The sequence below is a fragment of the Heptranchias perlo genome, chromosome 23, assembly GCF_035084215.1.
Source record: "Heptranchias perlo isolate sHepPer1 chromosome 23, sHepPer1.hap1, whole genome shotgun sequence".
Taxonomy (NCBI): Eukaryota; Metazoa; Chordata; class Chondrichthyes; order Hexanchiformes; family Hexanchidae; genus Heptranchias; species Heptranchias perlo.
The window spans coordinates 7,474,533-7,493,775 of record NC_090347.1 but is presented as its reverse complement, the minus strand read 5'-3'; the positions used below and the strand labels follow the sequence as shown (position 1 = coordinate 7,493,775).

General features: G+C 43.5%; 1 protein-coding gene across 2 annotated transcripts in view; it reads left to right on the top strand.

The window, feature by feature from the left end:
• The window catches only part of LOC137341047 (centrosomal protein of 95 kDa-like), a 46,522-nt gene that overhangs the window by 9,967 nt on the left and 17,312 nt on the right, over positions 1–19,243 (top strand). Inside the window, exons 3-13 of one of the 2 annotated variants that reach the window (XM_068003916.1) lie at positions 109–216; positions 633–743; positions 3,456–3,573; positions 5,014–5,126; positions 5,338–5,484; positions 6,745–7,028; positions 8,794–8,851; positions 9,185–9,282; positions 10,755–10,945; positions 15,477–15,498; positions 16,076–16,190. In XM_068003916.1, the coding sequence (XP_067860017.1) occupies positions 109–216; positions 633–743; positions 3,456–3,573; positions 5,014–5,126; positions 5,338–5,484; positions 6,745–7,028; positions 8,794–8,851; positions 9,185–9,282; positions 10,755–10,945; positions 15,477–15,498; positions 16,076–16,190 (1,365 nt within the window). Of the gene's footprint in view, positions 1–108; positions 217–632; positions 744–3,455; positions 3,574–5,013; positions 5,127–5,337; positions 5,485–6,744; positions 7,029–8,793; positions 8,852–9,184; positions 9,283–10,754; positions 10,946–15,476; positions 15,619–16,075; positions 16,191–19,243 lie in introns of both variants that reach the window. The other variant, XM_068003915.1, reaches the window with a different exon arrangement.

Genomic DNA, 19,243 nt, shown 5'->3' with positions numbered 1-19,243 from the left:
CAATAAAGAAATCTGGCTCAGTACCGTAGCAGTTTCAAAGTTTTAGCATGTTGTGCTGCTGTATGTTAAATGAGCAAAATTTTAATGTAACCTTTTAATCTATTGCAGATTACATAGCTACTCCCAAAAATCAGGAAGATGATGCCCATAATGTGCAGGCAGTCATAGATTCACTGGCTTTGGACTACTTGCAAATCAGTTTGTCGCACATAACCGGTCAGTAATAAATAAAGCAAATTTATATCTCAAAATGGAAAATCTGTTTTGAAGCAAAGTTCATACGGCTTCAGTTCTATACAGAGAATGCGTGACCTATGTTGTGTTCACGCTTGGGTGCTCAGAATTTGTGTTGTAGTGCCGATTTCATAGCACCGACAGCAACACTGAAACAACTGTGCAAGGTTCTGCGTGCACAGCTGCTTCCAAGTATTGTTTGTGACCTTAAATTTCTGTCTGCAGACCTCCCTTTATTTTGGGAAAAGGTCCATATAAGTCAGCAATCCAGCATGGTGTGGGGGACTGCTAAGAATCATGGGTATAACAATGTAACTTTAGGGTAAAAACAAAAAGTAATTTGTCTACAATAATCCAAGTAAATTAATGCCTCTTTCCTTTCTCTCTCTCTTGCCCAGGAGAGAATATTATTCAGAATGATAAAGAAAGCATCCGGAATCTGTTGGAAATCTTTGATGGTTTACTGGAATATCTCACAGAACAGATAAGCGAGGCCTCCTCCCAGCATGGTAAGTAATTGTGATTTATAAATTGAGCAGACCAATTAAGACTAAACTTTTGGGACTTTAGGACATCACATTCAGGTAGTAGTTTCGGTGGGACTGGCTTCACCTAATGTCTCCCAACATTAGTCTCTTGCAAAACTAGACCTGCTATTTGCATCTTCCTGCTTCCAACTAATATGCAAACTAATAGTTGAACCAAAATACACTTCTCCATATTATTACAATATAATTTTGTGATTTTAAAGTAGCCCATTGGTTTTGCATTTTGCCATTTATTTGGATCAAATATGATGCCATTTTAACATATACAGTCAAGGATTTACGCAGCAATATTTGAAAAAAAATTTGTGGTTTTGGAAGCAGCTGCATTAACGGACTTATCCAGTATTACAAGGTTCTAATTTGCCTTTCCTGCACTTTTTTTTGTACTTTCCCTGTACCTAGAAAATGAGTCACTAAGAACAGCTTGGAGCTGGGTACCTTTTCAATCCAACCAGTTGCTGAACCATACCGTCCAGAAAAGCTACAGATTTGATCCCTGTTCTGTACTGAGTTATCTGATCTCTGCTGAAAGGGCAGTAGGGGTGTTACAATTGGCCTCAATACCCCTGGTTAGGAAGTGGAAAATTAGCCATTGTCCCTGCACCTAGTTGCTATCCAGCAACCCCAGCTGAAAACCTATATGTGCCTACATCAGGTGAGAACAGGATTGGTCTCTGCTGTAATGTGTCATGTAGTCAAATAATCTGTCAAGGCTCATGTGAATAGTGACCAATTGGGTGAGTTTTTTATTTGTTCATGGGATGTGGGCATCGCTGGCAAGGCCAGCATTTATTGCCCATCCCTAATTGCCTTTCAGAAGGTGGTGGCGAGCCGCCGCCTTGAACTGCTGCAGTCCATGTGGTGAAGGTTCTCCCATAGTGTTATTAGGTAGGGAGTTCCAGGACTTTGACCCAGAGACGATGAAGGAACGGCGATATATTTCCAAATCAGGATGGTGTGTGACTTGGAGGGGAACGTGCAAGTGGTGTTGTTCCCATGTGCCTGCTGCCGTTATCCTTCTAGGTGGTAGAGGTCGCGGGTTTGGGAGGTGCTGTCGAAGAAGCCTTGGCGAGTTGCTGTGGTGCATCCTGTAGATGGTACACACTGCAGTCACGGTGCGCCGGTGGTGAAGGGAGTGGATGTTTAGGGTGGTGGATGGGGTGCCAATCAAGCGGGCTGCCTTGTCCTGGATGATGTCAAGCCTCTTGCATGTTGTTGGAGCTGCACTCATCCAGGCAAGTGGAGAGTATTCCATCACACTCCTGACTTGTGCCTTGTAGATGGTGGAAAGGCTTTGGGGAGTCACTCGCTGCAGAATACCCAGCCTTTGACCTACTCTTGTAGCCACAGTATTTATGTGGCTGGTCCAGTTAAGTTTCTGGTCAATGGTGACCCCCAGGATGTTAATGGTGGGGGATTTGGTGATGGTAATGCCGTTGAATGTCAAAGGGAGGTGTTTAGACCCTCTCTTGGCGATGGTCATTGCCTGGCACTTGTCTGGCGCGAATGTTACTTGCCACTTATCAGCCCAAGCCTGGATGCTGAGCAGGTCTTGCTGCATACGGGTATGGACTGCTTCATTATCTGAGGGGTTGCGAATGGAACTGAACACTCTCTGCAATCATCAGCGACCATTCCCATTTCTGACCTTATGATGGAGGGAAGGTCATTGATGAAACAACTGAAGATGGTTGGGCCTAGGACGCTGCCCTGAGGAACTCCTGCAGCAATGTCCTGGGGCTGAGATGATTGACCTCCAACAACCACTACCATCTTCTTTTGTGCTAGGTACAACTCCAGCTACCGGAGAGTTTTCCCTGATTCCCATTGCCTTCAGTTTTACTCTGGCTCCTTGGTGCTGCAGTTGGTCAAATGCTGCCTTGACGTCGAGGGCAGTCGCTCTCCCCTCACCTCTGGAATTCAGCTCTTTTGTCCATGTTTGGATCAAGGCTGTGATGAGGTCTGGAGCCGAGTGGTCCTGGCGGAACCCAAACTGAGCATCGGTGAGCAGGTTATTGGTGACGGCGGCACTTACTTGACGACACCTTCCATCACTTTGCTGATGATTGAGAGTAAACTGATGTGACGGTAATTGGCCGGATTGGATTTGTCCTGCTTTTTGTGGACAGGACACACCTGGGCAATTTTCCATGTTAGGTAGATGCCAGTGTTGTAGCTATACTGGAACAGTTTGGCTAGAGGCGTGGCTAGTTCTGGAGCACAAGACTTCAGCATGACAGCTGGGATGCTGTCGGGGCTCATAGCCTTTACTGTATCCAGTATACTTAGCCGTTTCTTAATATCGTGGAGTGAATTGAATTGGCTGAAGACTGGCTTCTGTGATGGTGGGGATATCGGGCGGAGGCAGAGATGGATCATGCACTCACCACGTCTGGCTGAAGATGGTTGCAAACACTACAACCTTGTCTTTTGCACTCACGTGGACTCTGCCATCATTGAGGATGGGGATGTTTACAAATATTAAAGTGTGACTGGCATTGTGCAATTGTACTTCAGCATGAAGTTAATTCCTTTAGGAGGGGGAGAAAAAATTTGCAAGTGGAAAAAATTATTAGAACAATTCTATTTCCCTTTTATTTTGCTAACTACAAAAATGCACTTGGTTTGACTTCATTTCCCCTTTCTAATGTAATTTGTTATATTTTTAAATAGGTGATCCTGACCTGTTATCCAGTGAAGGAATAGCTGTAATTAGAGGAGTATTTCAAGAGGAACTAGGGAACCCATACAAAGAACAGTTACCTGGAGCAGGAGCACATTTATCAAAACAGTTGGGTCTATTTTCTGGATTTATAGAGTGCTTAAGTATTATTTTGTTTCCTGCAGTCAGAGAAATGACTGAATCACTTCTGTATGGCAAGCGGCAAATGATTACTTCGTGTTAGCTCGGGCTCAGTTGGTAGCCCTCTCTTCTGAATCAGAAGGCTGTGGGTTCAAATCCTGCTCCAAGACATGAGCATACAATCTAGGCCGGCACTTAATATGCAGCACTTTTGTCAGAGGTGCCACCTTTTGAATTGGATGTTAAGCTGAGGTCCCACCTACCTGTTCAGGTGGCTGTAAAAGATTGCATGGTACTATTTGAAGGGGAGTAGGGCGTTCTTTCTGACTGATGTTCCCGTCTCAACCGGCACCACTGAAAAAACTAATTTGCAAATATGCTGCTGCATTTGACGATCATGTTTCAGGTTTTTTGACCATTTTCTACAGAAAGGGGTTGGAAAAAAATATTTTAAATGTGTTTTAAAGCATAACATATTGCTGCATGTTTTTTTTTTAAGAAGGGTGATCTGAGATGGTAGATGTTAATGAGCTAGCCTTGATGTTGTTTCTTCATAGATTGTAAATAATAAGAAATTTGGTGACTTGTCTCTAATTGATGAATACCTCACACCTATTGTGTTGAAAGGTTTTTGATCTCTTTCTGCCTAACAGTCAGGAATAATGCAGAATGTCAATCATCTAAAAAGCAGTCTATCTTTTGTAATAGGCAGGCTCTGAAAAGGCAGGCTCAAAAAGGCAGAGAACTTAGTCAATTTGTGAAACAGATGACCCACTGAAGTGGGATAACATAGCTTGTGTGCACATTATTTTCATGTTATAACATGGAGAATAAGTTGTATCAATTTGGTCTGTGAATCTGATCATAACTATTGCTCTGTACATTCATCACCATACTGTGGAATAAATCAGCTCAGTGATTCAAACCAAGCTCGCCTCACCTAGTGTTGAGTCAATCTGGCTTCAGAGAGATTTAACAAATTAATATGCAAATGACACGGATATCCAGTTCAGGTCACATTGTTGCACCCCCAGGTCCTGATATAGGACAGTGTGAGTCAACTCCCATCAAAATAAGAAGCTCAGACCGCTTATGGGAGCGACTGACTGAGCTGAATCCAAGAAGGTATCTACAACAGACCTGAGTTTGTAACAATGTCATGACGGAGACAGCATTTTGAAACAAATCAATTGGCTGTGAAGCACTTTGGGGTGTCCTGGGGATGGGATATGATGCAAGTTCTTGTTTATACAAGTTTCTTTTCTTTTTTTGCCATCATTGCCCCTTCTAACCTTGCCCCCCCACCAAAAAAAAATTATGGGCTTGTTAAAACTTGCACGAAGGCATGAATTATGATCTGGATTTTCTCATGCATTTAAAAAGATATAGTTTTATGTATATACTGATATTTAAAATTGTTTTTAACAGGTCTAGCTCATCATCTTCTGTTCCTACCTGGGACGGAGATGGATCGGAATCCACCAATGAGCTTATCCGGCTTGGCGAATCTGCTTGTACGTACAGTCAAAGAAAGAGCACAGGTAATGATTGATAAATCTTTTCAGTAAGCGGCCGGTATTGTGGTCTGTGGTTACATTATCCCTTCTGTGTGTTTTATGTTAGAAATTTTATTACATTTAAAAAAAACAATTTCTCTGCTAGTTTCCATTATTTTTTTACTGAATCCTGCAATATAATATAGCTTTTAAAATTTGTTTTTGGTCTTAAAAACTGCTTTTCTTTCTTCTTGAGATCTACCTGGATTTCATCGGAATAGTGGCAAGCAATCAGAGCAAAAGGTGAAGACATCAACCCAAAGGAAAAATGGGATTTGCTCTTTTCCTGCTGGTTCCGTCACTGTATCTGACACTAAATGCGAAGAATTGCTGAAACCAGGAAGTAAGTAGGAAAATAATGTTTGTTTATAAATAGCAGTGCCATAATATATTTACTTATAAATAGGTGGGTGACAACTTTGATTTTGTTTTGTTTTTTAAAAAAAAATTCCTTTGCCTACGTGGAATCTCCTCTTAATTGTTTTCGCACAGTAGTTTGTTAATTTGAATCCCAAGGCATGGTTGCCTTGGATTTATTTTCCTCCCTTCAGGCTGACTGCTAGTCTTCTGAACAAAGGTAAGGATATTCTATCTCCAGGGGAATGAAGAATAAACTAAGCCTGACCTCATCCAGCTTAATTCAAGTCACCTGAGCTCAGAGTGGCATTGATGGCAATGGATCAAGTTCTTTGAAGCTGTACCAACAGCCTAAAGCAGGGTGACGTGTGTTGCACACAAGTTGCTCGTCTTTACTTTATCATTGAAGGAACAAACTTTTTATTTTCTCCACGATTAAATTGGTCAATTATTAAATGTATTTTAAAATATTTATTCCACATTGGCAGTAATTTCAAGGCCCCTAGTATTGGTAATTCCCACCTTTTTGAAAAGCAGAAATAGCTTGTACTTAGCAATTCAGAGCAGTAATGAATCTGATCATCTTCAAATTATGTCAGGAACAGAAGTAACAACCTATCTTTCTGGTAAAATTCCAGATGTCTTCATTACCAACGTGCAAGGGATGAGCTTGGAATGTCTGTTCCAGGCATTTTTTTTCTCTGATGCTACTGTGCTGTTGGCGGACTCGCGTGGGGATTTCGTGTGCTCTATCCATCACAGCAGGCATTCCTTATTGCCAACATTCCTCATTGCCAAAACCCCTTATGTGAACAACAACAATTTGCATTTATATAGTACTTTTAACGTATTGAAACACCCTATGGCACTTCACGGGTTAAAACATTGGTGATAATTAAGCCTGGTACAGGGCATTGCACTTGAATGGCTAGACCATCATGGAGGCTGGCATGATGCAAGCTGCCCTGTATAGGCCCTTCGCCATGCTGAAAATGTCCATCCTCTATCTGATGTGCGCACTTGAGATTGGGTGACTGTTGCCAAGGCCAAGTATAAGGCACCATGGCTCAGTACTTCATATTCTAATTATTTTCCCGGCAAATTTACCACTGGAGGATTGGGGAGCACAATGGTCTAACTTAAGGTGTTTGTCCCAAATATCGCCATTGCAGCGAATTCTAGGCCAACCTCTTTTGTACGGGACAAGTGTTTTACAAAAAAAAATAACTTTTTCTATTTTTTGAAGGGTCTGCTGACATCTTGGCTTCCAGAAATCATTCCACTGAATTAAACACTAATGCTCTGCTGCTTGGGGAACCCATTCGGCCTGCTATTCCCTTGCAGTCCCCTTACCACCCTGCAGAGTATAGGTCTACAATCCAAGGTGCACCACTGACCAATTATCAGCCTAGCTCCCATAGAGCAAATACAACATTAATGGCCAGTCAGAAAGACCAGCCCAGTTCCCATAGAAGGAGTCCGATTCTTGTAGGAGGGCAGAAAGTGGAAACTGCATCCACTGTCCATAATGTGAGTAGGCTGAAATTTTGAATGTACTTTTGAATGTTGGTCATTACATTTGCAACCCATGTTTATGGAGCCTGCTTTAAGCTTACTCTTCCTTGCACATCATGAGTAATTTGTGCTTCCACTGTAAAGGTATCTGTCACTGGATGTTTGGGTTAACCATGTTGACTTGTGCAACTTTTCATTTCCACATTAATGGTACAAATAAAAAGGAGAAAAAAAAACTGCAAATGCTGGAAATTTGAAATGAAAACTGAAATTAGCAGCCAGTCCCTCAGCATCTGTAAAAAGAATAAACAGATTAACGTCTGGTTGCAACACTTTCTGAAAGCTGAAAGATAAACAAGCATTTTAAGTAGGTTCTGGTGGTGAGGGAGAAGTGAAAGGCAAAAGAAGCAACAAATACTCCAATCACACAGGAAGTCAATGGTTTGAATGATCAGCAAACTGCTTACAGCGAAGCGGGGAGTTGTTAGATAGTCTAAAAGGTCATCTCAATGAGACAGTGAAAAGATGACATTAAAAGAAAATGCAGATAACTAAGATGGTGAAAAGGCAATGAGCCTAGAGAGCGGCAGTAGATTGCTTTCCTAATTGCAATGTAAACTGGACAAATTCAGCACTGCGTGACTCATGTGCACGTATGTCCACTGGAAGGCATTGTGCAAATATAAACACGCTGCTAAATGTTTAGCACTTTGGAAAATGAACTACTAAATGTAGCATTTTAATTTAATACTTGTTTGTTGACTGTTTTACATAAAGAGGAAGGAAGACTTCAAGAGGACATAGAGAGTCTGGTGAAATGGGAAAACACATGGCAGATGAAATTTAGTGCAGAGAAGTGTGATGTGATTCATTCTGGAAGAATAAGGAGAGGCAGTATAAACTAAATGGTACGATTTTAAACGGGGTGCAGCAACAGAGACCTGGGGGTGTAAATACGCAAATCTTTGAAGGTAGTAGGACAAGTTGAGAAGGCTGGTAAAAAGGCATACGGGATCCTTGGCTTTATAAATAGAGACATAGAGTACAAAAGCAAGGAAGTTATGCTAAACTTTTATAAAACACCGGTTAGGCTCCAGATGGAGATTGTGGCCAATTCTTGGCACCACACTTTAGGAAGGATGTCAAGGCCTTGAGAAGATGCAGAGGAGATTTACTAGAATGGTACTAGGGATGAAAGACTTCAGTTACATGGAGAGACTAGAGAAACTGGGGTTGTTCTCCTTAGAGCAGAGAAGGTTAAGGGGAGATTTGATAGGTTTTGATACAGTACATAAGGAGAAACTGTTTCCAGTGCCAGAAGGGTCGATAATCAGAGGACACAGATTTTAAAGTAATTGGCAAAAGAACCAGAGGCAACATGAGGAAAAAAAATTACACGGTGAGTTATTATGATCTGGAATCAATAATAACTTTCAAAAGGGAATTGGATAATACTTGAAGGGGAATAAATTGCAGGGCTATGGGGAAAGAGCAAGGGAGTAGGACTATTTGGATGGCTCTTTCAAAGACTGGCACGATGGGCCGAATGACCACCTTCTGTGCTGTATCATTCTATGATTCTAAGTTTGTGTTTGGATGAACATGGAAAAATGATGCATTTCTGAGATTGTTGGCTTCCAAGACTGCTATCTCTGTTCTTTCCTGGTGCTAATGTTTTAGTTAATGACTTTTAGATTGCCGCAGTTTGCAAGTGGAGCAAATGCTAAATGGTCTGTTTTTTTGTTTCCTCGATGTCTTGAAATTACCCTATTATCCCAAGTTTCCAGAGACTAGTGAAAAAATCCCTACAAAGATGACACTATCAAGGTTATCGCCAGGTGAGAATGCTTGATCCTTACATTCACGTGTGTGTATATGTCCAGCAGGTGATGGTGGTGGTGGTTATGATGATCATGAATGGGCTCCCATTCCCTATCCTGGGATACTAGCCCAGCTGTAGTGTTCTTCCCATTAATTTGACTGAGATGAGCTAACTTAGGATAAATTGGGACTTGTCTGTTTTGTATGGCTAAGTACCAGTTAGTAACTTAGCCATGGGTTGAGGAGGCCGGGGGGTGGTCTAAGTGATGCTTAATTGCACAAAATAGATTTTTTTTGAAATCTTAAATGCCTTGTTTCAATTAAAGTGTATTTATTACTTTTCTTGGTAGATTCCACAAAGGAAGGTGTACTTCAGGAGTCTGAATCTGCAGGACATGGCATAGAGAGGCATCAAGAATCACAGAGCAGTGCAGGAACAGCTACACCAGTTAGTATTACACCTTCTACAGTTTGGGGCCTTTTAACTTAAATTTTTACATCTCGGTACTTAGTTAAATATGTAGATGTGAACTTGCAACAAATGCACAGTGTAATATCAGCATGATATACTTTGACTCAGTGATTCAAGTGTTTGAATCCATTTAGTATGGCAGGATGGTGTAGCTTTAGGGATAGAATGCAAGTTTCAGGAAATAAGTTAGCTTGTACAAAGCACTGATTCACCCCCAACCTAGAGTACTGGACTCGTTCTGGGCTCTGTGCCACAAATAGGACATCATGGACTTGAAGAAACTACAAAGGACTAAGTTGATAAATGGGATTAGGTACCTGCACTATGGGGAAAGGCGAAGGTACTAAAAGATGTTTACACTGTGGGAAAGAGATTATTTTTGAGGTAATTTAAGATCTTAAATAAGGGAATGGATAAACTAGATCCCACAGCGATGTTCAATAACAACACAGGTTCTAGGACATGGGGACGTGAATTCAAGCTTAGGCGAGAAATGTTGATTACGCAGTTAAGATGTAACTTCTTCATGCAGAGGGTGGTAATTGAGGGGAGGCAGGGGAGTGGAGGATGTTAAGAATTTTATGAAGTTAATATGTTTTTGGGAGACTGGGCTGTTGGAGGGAATCCAAGGTAAATGATGTAGGACAGCCATGTCCTTTGGGACAGGTCTGATTGCTGGAACTAGTCTTTTCTGATCCTGTACATTCATATGCTCTTGAGAAAATTGAGATGTATTGTACTAGACCCAAAGGTCACAGCTGCCACTTACTTTGGATACCTTTCAATAGCCCTGTCTCCTGGGGGAGGTGGGTTTGCAGTGGGATTAGCTAAGGTATGCTTCATGAGGCATCATGAATAACTATGATCATCTGGAACATGCTTGATTGACTCAGTCAGGAGCAGGGGGAATTTCCCAATTTTTTTTTTTCTTGACATTGTTTTTTTTTGCCCTCCCCAGAACCCCGGAGTTATCATTACTCATACCTTAGTCTTTCCCCATAGTTCAGGGAAATCGCATTCATCAACTTAGTTGCCTTCTTTGTAGTTTCTTCAAGGCCAGGTTGTCCTATCTGTGGGAACAACACTAGTAGTCGGAGAGGCTAGTGCATCATCTAATGACGGGGTGAGCACTGATGAGCATGCTGGTCTTTTTTTGTCTTTTGTTTTGTCTGTTGATCATAATATAAAGACAATTGCTGTGGTCACTGGGAATTTAGAATCTTGGGTTCTGACTTTTTTCTGTAATCTTGCCATCTCCTGGCCTGACACCTTAGCTAAGAGATTGGGACTTATCCCAGACACCTGACCACTAGGAGGTGGAGGACCCTGTCCTGGCCTGTCTCTCCATTATGTTTAAAGCTGAAGAACTTGTGCTGCAACTATAGCCTAGTAAAATTGTGTTTAAGTGAATACTATTAAGATGTATTTTTCACCCTCTTCTACTGCAGAGTTCTGCAAATGTACAGAAACGCGTTGCATTCCAAACCCAGCCGGACATCCGATTTATGACCACAGAGAGTTCAACTGACCAGTGGGATGCAGATTTAGAGGAAGATGGGGAGACGAACCGGTGGGAGGCTTCAGCAACGCTAGACTCCAACCAGCATGACTTCAGGAGTGAAGATAGTTCCCTTTCAATGTATGTTTATGACTCACTGTATTTGTTAATTGCATTGCAAAGTATCTGGTAAAATGAGAGAAAGAACTTGTATTTACAAGACCTCCAGATGTCCCAAAGTGCTTCGCAGCCAAAATTTGAAGTGTAGTCACAGATGTAATGTAGGGAGATGTGGCAGCCAATTCACACACGCAGTGCACAAACAGCAATTTTCACCAGATAATCTGTTTTTGTGATGTTTGTTGAGGGATAGTGACACCAGGAGAACTCTCCTATTCAAGTAGTGGCCTGGAATCTTTTACCTCCACCTGAAAGGCAGCACCTTCAACAGTGCAGCAATACTGCACTGGAGTGTCAGCCTAAATTATGTGCCCAAGTCTCTGGACGGGGATTTGAACCCATGACCTTCTGACATGGAGGTGAGAGTGCTACTACTGAGCTATGGCGGACACTTCAAACAGTGCCATATCTTGGGCCTTTTTAACAATTTTAAAAAAAAATACAAGAGGTTGGGTGGGGTGGGGAAGAAAAACAAATGGCACCCTGGGTTGGAACCCTGTTTGTTTTTCACCTCTGCCACCAAATCCAGCCCAGATTGCAAAGATGAAACTCTTCTCCTTTTGATGGCGCTAAGGATACTAAGAGACATTGGGCTCAATATTAAACTTAAACTGCGGGTGAGTTGGTGGCAGGGGGGCTGTGAAAATTGCAAAAATGCAGAGCAGGTTCGGAAGCCAGCTCCAACCAGCCGACTTCCGAGTTCCCCACAGATGCACCTGTGTGTGTGCGCGTGCTTCCCGAATCCGGAAGTACTGCCGGCAATTAAAGCCGACGGGATGATTAGTTAAAGAACCAAATGTACCTCATTGAGGTGCTTTTACTTCTGACATATTAGGCAGTTAGAACGATTTTTAAACTGGGCAGCGTTCCCACAGCTTCTGATTCACGCCTGGTGAAACCAGGCTTGCAGGGCCTATATATATAAAATCCCCAGCATCTGAGGACTTTTTATTCATTCATGGGATGTGGGCATCGCTGGCAAGACCAGCATTTATTGCCCTTCAGAAGGTGGTGGTGAGCCGCTGCCTTGAACCGCTGCAGTCTGTGTGGTGAAGGTTCTCCCACGATGAAGGAACAATATATTTCCAAGTCGGGGTGGTGTGTGACTTGGAGGGGAACGGGCAGGTGGTGTTCCCATGCACCTGCACCCCTTGTCCTAGGTGGTAGAGGTCGCAGGTTTGAGAGGTGCTGTCAAAGAAGCCTTGGCGAGTTGCTGCAGTGCATCCTGTAGATGGTACACACTGCAGCCACGGTGCGCTGGTGGTGAAGGGAGTGAATGTTTAGGGTGGTGGATGGGGTACCAATCAAGCAGGCTGCTTTGTCCTGGATGGTGTCGAGCTGCTTGCGTGTTGTTGAAGCTGCACTCATCCGGGCAAGTGGAGAGTATTCCATCACACTCCTGACTCGTGCCTTGTAGATGTTGGAAAGGATTTGGGGAGTTAGGAGGTGAGTCACTTGCTGCAGAATACCCAGCCTCTAACCTGCTCTTTTAGCCACAGTATTTATGTGGCTGGTCCAGTTAAGTTTCTGGTCAATGGTGACCCCCAGGATGTTGATGGAGGGGGATTCGGCAATGGTAATGCCGTTGAATGTCTCCTGTTAGAGATGGTCATTGCCTGGCACTTGTCTGGCGCGAATGTTACTTGCCACTTATCAGCCCAAGCCTGGATGTTGTCCAGGTCTTGCTGCATGCAGGCACGGACTGCCTCATTATCTGAGGGGCTACAAATGGAACTGAATACTGTGCAATCATCAGCGAACATCCCCATTTCTGACCTTATGGTGGAGGGAAGGTCATTGATGAAGCAGCTGAAGATGGTTGGGCCTAGGACACTGCCAGGAACTCCTGCAGCAATGTCCTGGGGCTGAGATGATTGGCCTCCAACAACCACTACCATCTTCCTTTGTGCTAGGTACGACTCCAGCCACTGGAGAGTTTTCCCCCTGATTCCCATTGACTTCAATTTTACTAGGGCTGCTTGGTGCCACACTTGGTCAAATGCTGCCTTGATGTCGAGGGCAGTCACTCTCACCTCACCTCTGGAATTCAGCTCTTGTGTCCATGTTTGGACCAAGGCTGTAATGAGGTCTAGAGTCGAGTGGTCCTGGCGAAACTTAAACTAAGCATTGGTGTGCAGGTTATTGGTGAGTAAGTGCCGCTTGATAGCACTGTCGACGACACCTTCCATCACTTTGCTGATGATTGAGAGTAGATTGATGGGGCAGCAATTGGCTGGATTGGATTTGTCCTGCTTTTTGTGGACAGGACATACCTGGGCAATTTTCCACATTGGTGGGTAGATGCCTGTGTTGTAGCTGTACTGGAACAGTTTGACTAGAGGCATGGCTAGTTCTGGAGCACAAGTCTTCAGCACTACAGCCGGGATGTTGTCGGTGCCCATAGCCTTTGTTGTATCCAGTGCACTCAGCCTTTTCTTGATATCATGAGTGAATCAAATTGGCTGAAGACTGGCTTCTGTGATGGTGGGGATATTGGGAGGAGGCCGAGATGGATCATCTACTCGGCACTTCTGGCTGAAGATGGTTGTAAACGCTTCAGCCTTGTCTTTTGCACTCACGTGCTGGACTCTGCCATCATTGATGATGGGGATGTTCACAGAGCCTCCTCCTACCGTTAGTTGTTTAATTGTCCACCACCATTCACGGTTGGATGTGGCAGGACTGCAGAGCTTTGATCTGATCCGTTGGTTGTGGAATCGCTTAGCTCTGTCTATAGCGTGTTGCTTCTGCTGTTTAACATGCATGTAGTCCTGTGTTGTAGCTTCACCAGGTTGGCACCTCATTTTTAGGTATGCCTGGTGCTACTCCTGGCATGCTCTTCTTCACTCCACATTGAACCAGGGTTGATCTCCTGGCTTGTTGGTAATGGTAGAGTGAGGAATATGCCTGGCCATGAGGTTACAGATTGTGCTGGAATACAATTCTGCTACTGCTGATGGCCCACAGCGGCTCATGGATGCCCAGTTTTGATCTGCTAGATCTGTTCTGAATCTATCCCTTTTAGCATAGTGGTAGTGCCAACACAACATGTTGGATGGTGTCCTCAGTGTGAAGATGGGATATCGTCTCCACAAGGACTGTGCGGTGGTCACTCCTACCAATACTGTCATGGACAGATGCATCTGTGACAGGTAGATTGATGAGGACGAGGTCAAGTAGGTTTTTCCCTCGTGTTGGTTCACTCGCCACCTGTTGCAGGCTAAGTCTGGCAGCTATGTCCTTCAGGACTCTGCCAGCTCGGTCAGTAGTGGTGCTACCGAGCCACTCTTGATGATGGACATTGATGTCCCCTACCCAGAGTACATTCTGTGCCCTTGCTACCATCAGTGCTTCCTCCAAGTAGTGCACAACATGGAGGAGGACGGTAGGTGGTAATCAGCAGGAGGTTTCCTCGCCCATGTTTGACTTGATGCCATGAGATTTCATGAGGTCCGGATTCAATGTTGAGGACTCCCAGGGCCACTCCCTCCTGATTGTATATCACTGTATCGCCACCTCTGGTCGGTCTGTCCTGCCGGTCAGACAGGACATCCCCAGGGATGGTAATGTAAGAGTCTGGGACGTTGGCTGAAAGGTATGATTCTGTGAGTATGACTATGTCAGGCTGTTGCTTGACTAGTCTGTGGAACAGCTCTCCCAATTTTTGCACAAGTCCCCAGATGTTAGTGAGGAGGACTTTGCAGGGTCGACTGGGCTTGGCTTGCCTTTGTCATGTCCGGTGCCTATTGTTCTGACACCGGGTGGTCTGCCTGGTTTTATTCTTATTATGACTTCTTGTAGCAAGATTGTACAACTGAGTGGCTTGCTAGGCCTCGCTCTTTCTCTTTCTCCTCCCCACCACCCCCCTCGGCGTTGCAGCTCCTGTCGGCAGCCAGCCTGTCAACCAGGCTGGCTGCCAGGCGCAAAACCCGGAAAGAACTTTAATCACCATCAATTACATCTTGATTGTGTCGGAAAAGGTAAGTTTTTTTTAAATTCGGGTTTGCCACGCCCACCTCTTTCCCCCCCCCCCCCCCCCCACTCGCTGCCAACCCACCAACATTTCAAAATTGAGCCCATTGAGTTTGTGTCCTCCTCGGCCCAGTTCCTCTGTATGTACGCGCACACACGTGTGGCATAAAACTGGCCTTTTAATTTGGCCACTTGCTCTGAGGTTATATAGTGGGAGGGGTTGGTGGTGGGGGAAGAAATATACTGATGTATTGTAAGGGGACTCTTAATGTGGATGGGGTCAATAAAACAATCATTCCTCTACGTCCAACCTGGTCTTGATGGTGATACTCGATGCCAAAAGTAAAGAATTGTAGTAGTGCAGATACCCCAGCCTTAATGACTAGAAAATTCCCCAAAAAAGTCAGCCATTAAGCAGTAGGGGTCGATTTTAATGGTTAACATTGACCCCCCTAGGTTGTATTAAAATGCTACTGTCTCCAATCTTTTAAAGTAATCGGAACTTCTTCACTTTCTGTAGAAACCGTAAAAATCAAAGTAATGTAAGTGCTTCGTCGAGAGATGAACCTCTTTCTCGCCAAAGAGCACAGAATATTCTCGCAGAGGAGGAGCTGCATGAGGTGTCAGAAAAGCTGTCTCAAAAGCTGCATCAACTCGATTTGGTAAAGTTTGCATTTAAAAAGCTGTGTCTGAGGAATGTCACTTCTTGCAATTAGTGACTAATCAGTCAAAATTACTTTTGGATAGTTGACAAAAAATAATGGTCCTGTCGGTGAGTTCTGTCCTTTGAGTCAGGCCACTAGATGGAATGTTGCATAGCAGGAAGGCGGCACGAGTTTCTCCCATCCCACAGAAGCCCCACTTTCACTGTTGGTGCTGATTGTGACAGAGACAGTCCTGCCATTCTGATGGAAAAAGTGGGGAGTGCCAAACTAGAAATCATGTAAAGCTATTTTTTTTTGTTCAAAAAAATTTTGTCTGGATGATGGAATGGGTGATGTCTGATTCTGATATCCAGAGGTTTATGTATATCTGTCGTGTTTCAAAAGCTGAAATTGGCTAGACGTGATAGTACACAGTGCTGTAGACCAATTGACTGACTGGTCTTATCATTAACAGATGCTGAAACGATCTCTGGGTGACAAGTATGAAGTTCGTGATTTCAAGGAAGAAGATAAATTGTCACAACACAGTGACAGCATCACAGAATATCGAAGAGTCCAACATTTACCAGGTAATAAATGCTCCATTCATGAGAAAATCTCAAGCCTGTTAAATGACATTTTAAATAAACTCTTGGAGCAGGTCCAAGCCCGTTAGGGATATAGAATAGGTACTTGAGAGCCTCAGGCCCGGCAGTCGAGGGCTCAATCAATTGCTAAAGTGAATCTCATTTGTTCATTTCAAAATCTATTTCCAAAGAATTGTGACTGACGTTTATATATTGTAAATTTTGAGTGTGGAGTATTAATAGCAATATTCAGGGTGGGGAATGAGCTTGAAGGCTCACTGAATCTGACCACGTGAGTAATTGGAGTTAATGCACACAAATGAAATGCTCTGATTTGCTCAAGCTCCCTTGGATTATTAGCTATTTCTCCTGTCAACCATTTGGTTTCCTCCTCTCACTGGGTTCAGTAACTGCTCCAGGCTAGTTGATATCATCAGTACTCACTAAGCAAAGAAATTCCTGCACAAGGTTTCCATGTAAATCAGCTCGTGTGTGAACGGATTGCAGGGTGTCTGTGACGTGGTTGAGATTCTGTACCTTTCTGCGCTTGTTGGCCACTTGTTATTTCTGTTGCTAAGAAAATGTTTACTGAAATTATAGCCCTGTTTTCCTGTCTTTTGGAAAATGGGAGTGGGGTTCCTGGGAGTTCCTTGGGGTGCCAACTGTGGTGCTGGAGAGGGATGGGTGGGCACAAGTGGGAATGTAGCACAACTTACACAAAAAAAATTGAAAACCATTGATGTGAAGACCCTGGAATCATGGAAAGTTACGGCACAGAAGGAGGCCATTCGGCCTATCGTGTCCGTGTTGGACAAAAAAGAGCTATCCAGCTTAATCCCACTTTCCAGCACTTGGTCCGTAACCCTGTAGGTTACAGCACTTCAAGTGCTTGTCCATGTACTTTTTAAATGAGTTGAGGGTTTCTGCCTCTACCACCCTTTCAGGCAGTGAGTTCCAGACTCCCCACCACCCTCTGGGTGAAAAAAATTCTCCTCCCTCCCTTCTAATCCTTCTACCAATTACTTTAAATCTATGCTCCCTGTTCACTGACCCCTCTGCTAAGGGAAATAGGTCCTCCCTATCCACTCTATCTAGTCCTGTCATAATTTTATATACCTCAATTAAATCTTCCCTCAGCTTCCTTTGTTCCAAAGAAAACAACCCCAGCCTATCCAATCTTTTCTCATAGCTAAAATTCTCCAGCCCTGGCAACATCCTCGATAATTTCCTCTGTACCCTCTCCAATACAATCACATCCTTTCTGTAATGTGGTGACCAGAACTGTACGCAATACTCAAGCTGTGGCCTAACCAATGTTTTATACAGTTCTAGCATAACCTTCCTGCCCTTATATTCTGTGCCTCAGCTAATAAAGGAAAGTATCCCGTATGCCTTCTTAACCACCATATCTACCTGTCCTGCTATCTTCAGGGTTTTGTGGACATGCACTCCAAGGTCCCTTTGTTCCTCTATACCTCTCAGTATCCTCACATTTATTGTATACTCCCTTGCCTTGTTTGCCCTACCAAATGCATTACCCCTCACTTCTCTGGATTGAATTCCATTTGCCACTTTTCTGCCCACCTGACCAGTCCATTGATATCTTCCTGCAGTCTATAGCTTTCCTCCTCACTATCAACCACATGGCCAATTTTTGTATCATCTGCAAACTTCTTGATCAAACCCCTCACATTTAAGTCCAAATCATTAATATATACCGCAAAAAGCAAGGGACCTAGTACTGAGCCTTGCGGGACTCCACTGGAAACAGCCTTCCAGTCACAAAAACCTGTCAACCATTACCTTTTGCTTCCTGCCACTGAACCAATTTTAGATCCAACTAGCTGCTTTCCCCTTGATCCCATGGGCTTTTACTTTTTTGACCAGTCTGCCATGTGGGACCTTGTCAAAAGCCTTGCTAAAATCCACGTACACTACATCAAACACATTGCCCTCATCGACCATCCTTGTTACCTGCTTAAAAAATTCAATCAAGTTAGTCATACATGACCTTCTCTTAACAAATCCATGTTGACTGTCCTTGATTAACCCGTGCCTTTCTAAATGATGATTTATGCTGTCTCTCGGAATCAATTCCAATAATTTGCCCACCATCGAGGTTAGACTGACTGGCCTATAATTACTCAGTCTATCTCTTTCTCCTTTTTTTAAACAACGGAACAACATTAGCAGTCCTCCAATCCTCCGGCACCACGCCTGTAGCCAGGGAGGATTGGAAAATGATGGTCAGCTATTTCCTCCCTTGCTTCTCTTAACAGCCTGGGATACATTTCATCCGGGCCTGGTGATTTATCTACTTTCAAAGATGCTAATCCCTTAATACTTCCCCTCTCACTATGTTTATCGCATCCAATATTTCACATAATCTGCTGAGTGAATTTTAAAATGCTGCGATCCTAGTTTTCTGTTGCTAACCTGTGGCCAACTACCAACCCGGCTCAATGAGGTCCTCTACTGATGGCAGCCCAGTGCTTTAGAATTACAGCACAAAATAGTGCTTTGTAAATACAGTCCCCACTGCTTATAGCGGGTGCATTTGTGCGCTATACACAATGGCCAGTGTAACCTGATGGCAGAGATCTTGGTGGTGGCGGGCAGCGCAGAGCGGGATCGTGCTATCCCCACTATCTTCACCAACTCTTCAGGTTTAAAATCTACTGTTTGAAATAATCTACAAAGTACATCCGGTAGTGCAGACCTGCAGTGCCTGGATCTCTTGTAACGTTTAATCTAAAATCCAATACACTGAGAATCTCCTGACCAATACTATGCAATTCTAAAGGAAGTTTGAATTTGTATGGCAAAACCTAATCCTTTGGATGCAGGCAAATGGCAAAACCACCGTGCCTTGAAGAAAACACTTAATTCAACTTCTGATGTTTAGTACAGGTATTTGAATTTCAGAAACACCAAGTAGAATGAAATGTAATTAGGACTATCTGAATATTTGGAACTGGTGAATAAATACAGCTGTTTCTGCCTGAAATAAACAGAGCACTTAAGACGCTATAACCGGCAACTTGGGTAATGGTTAT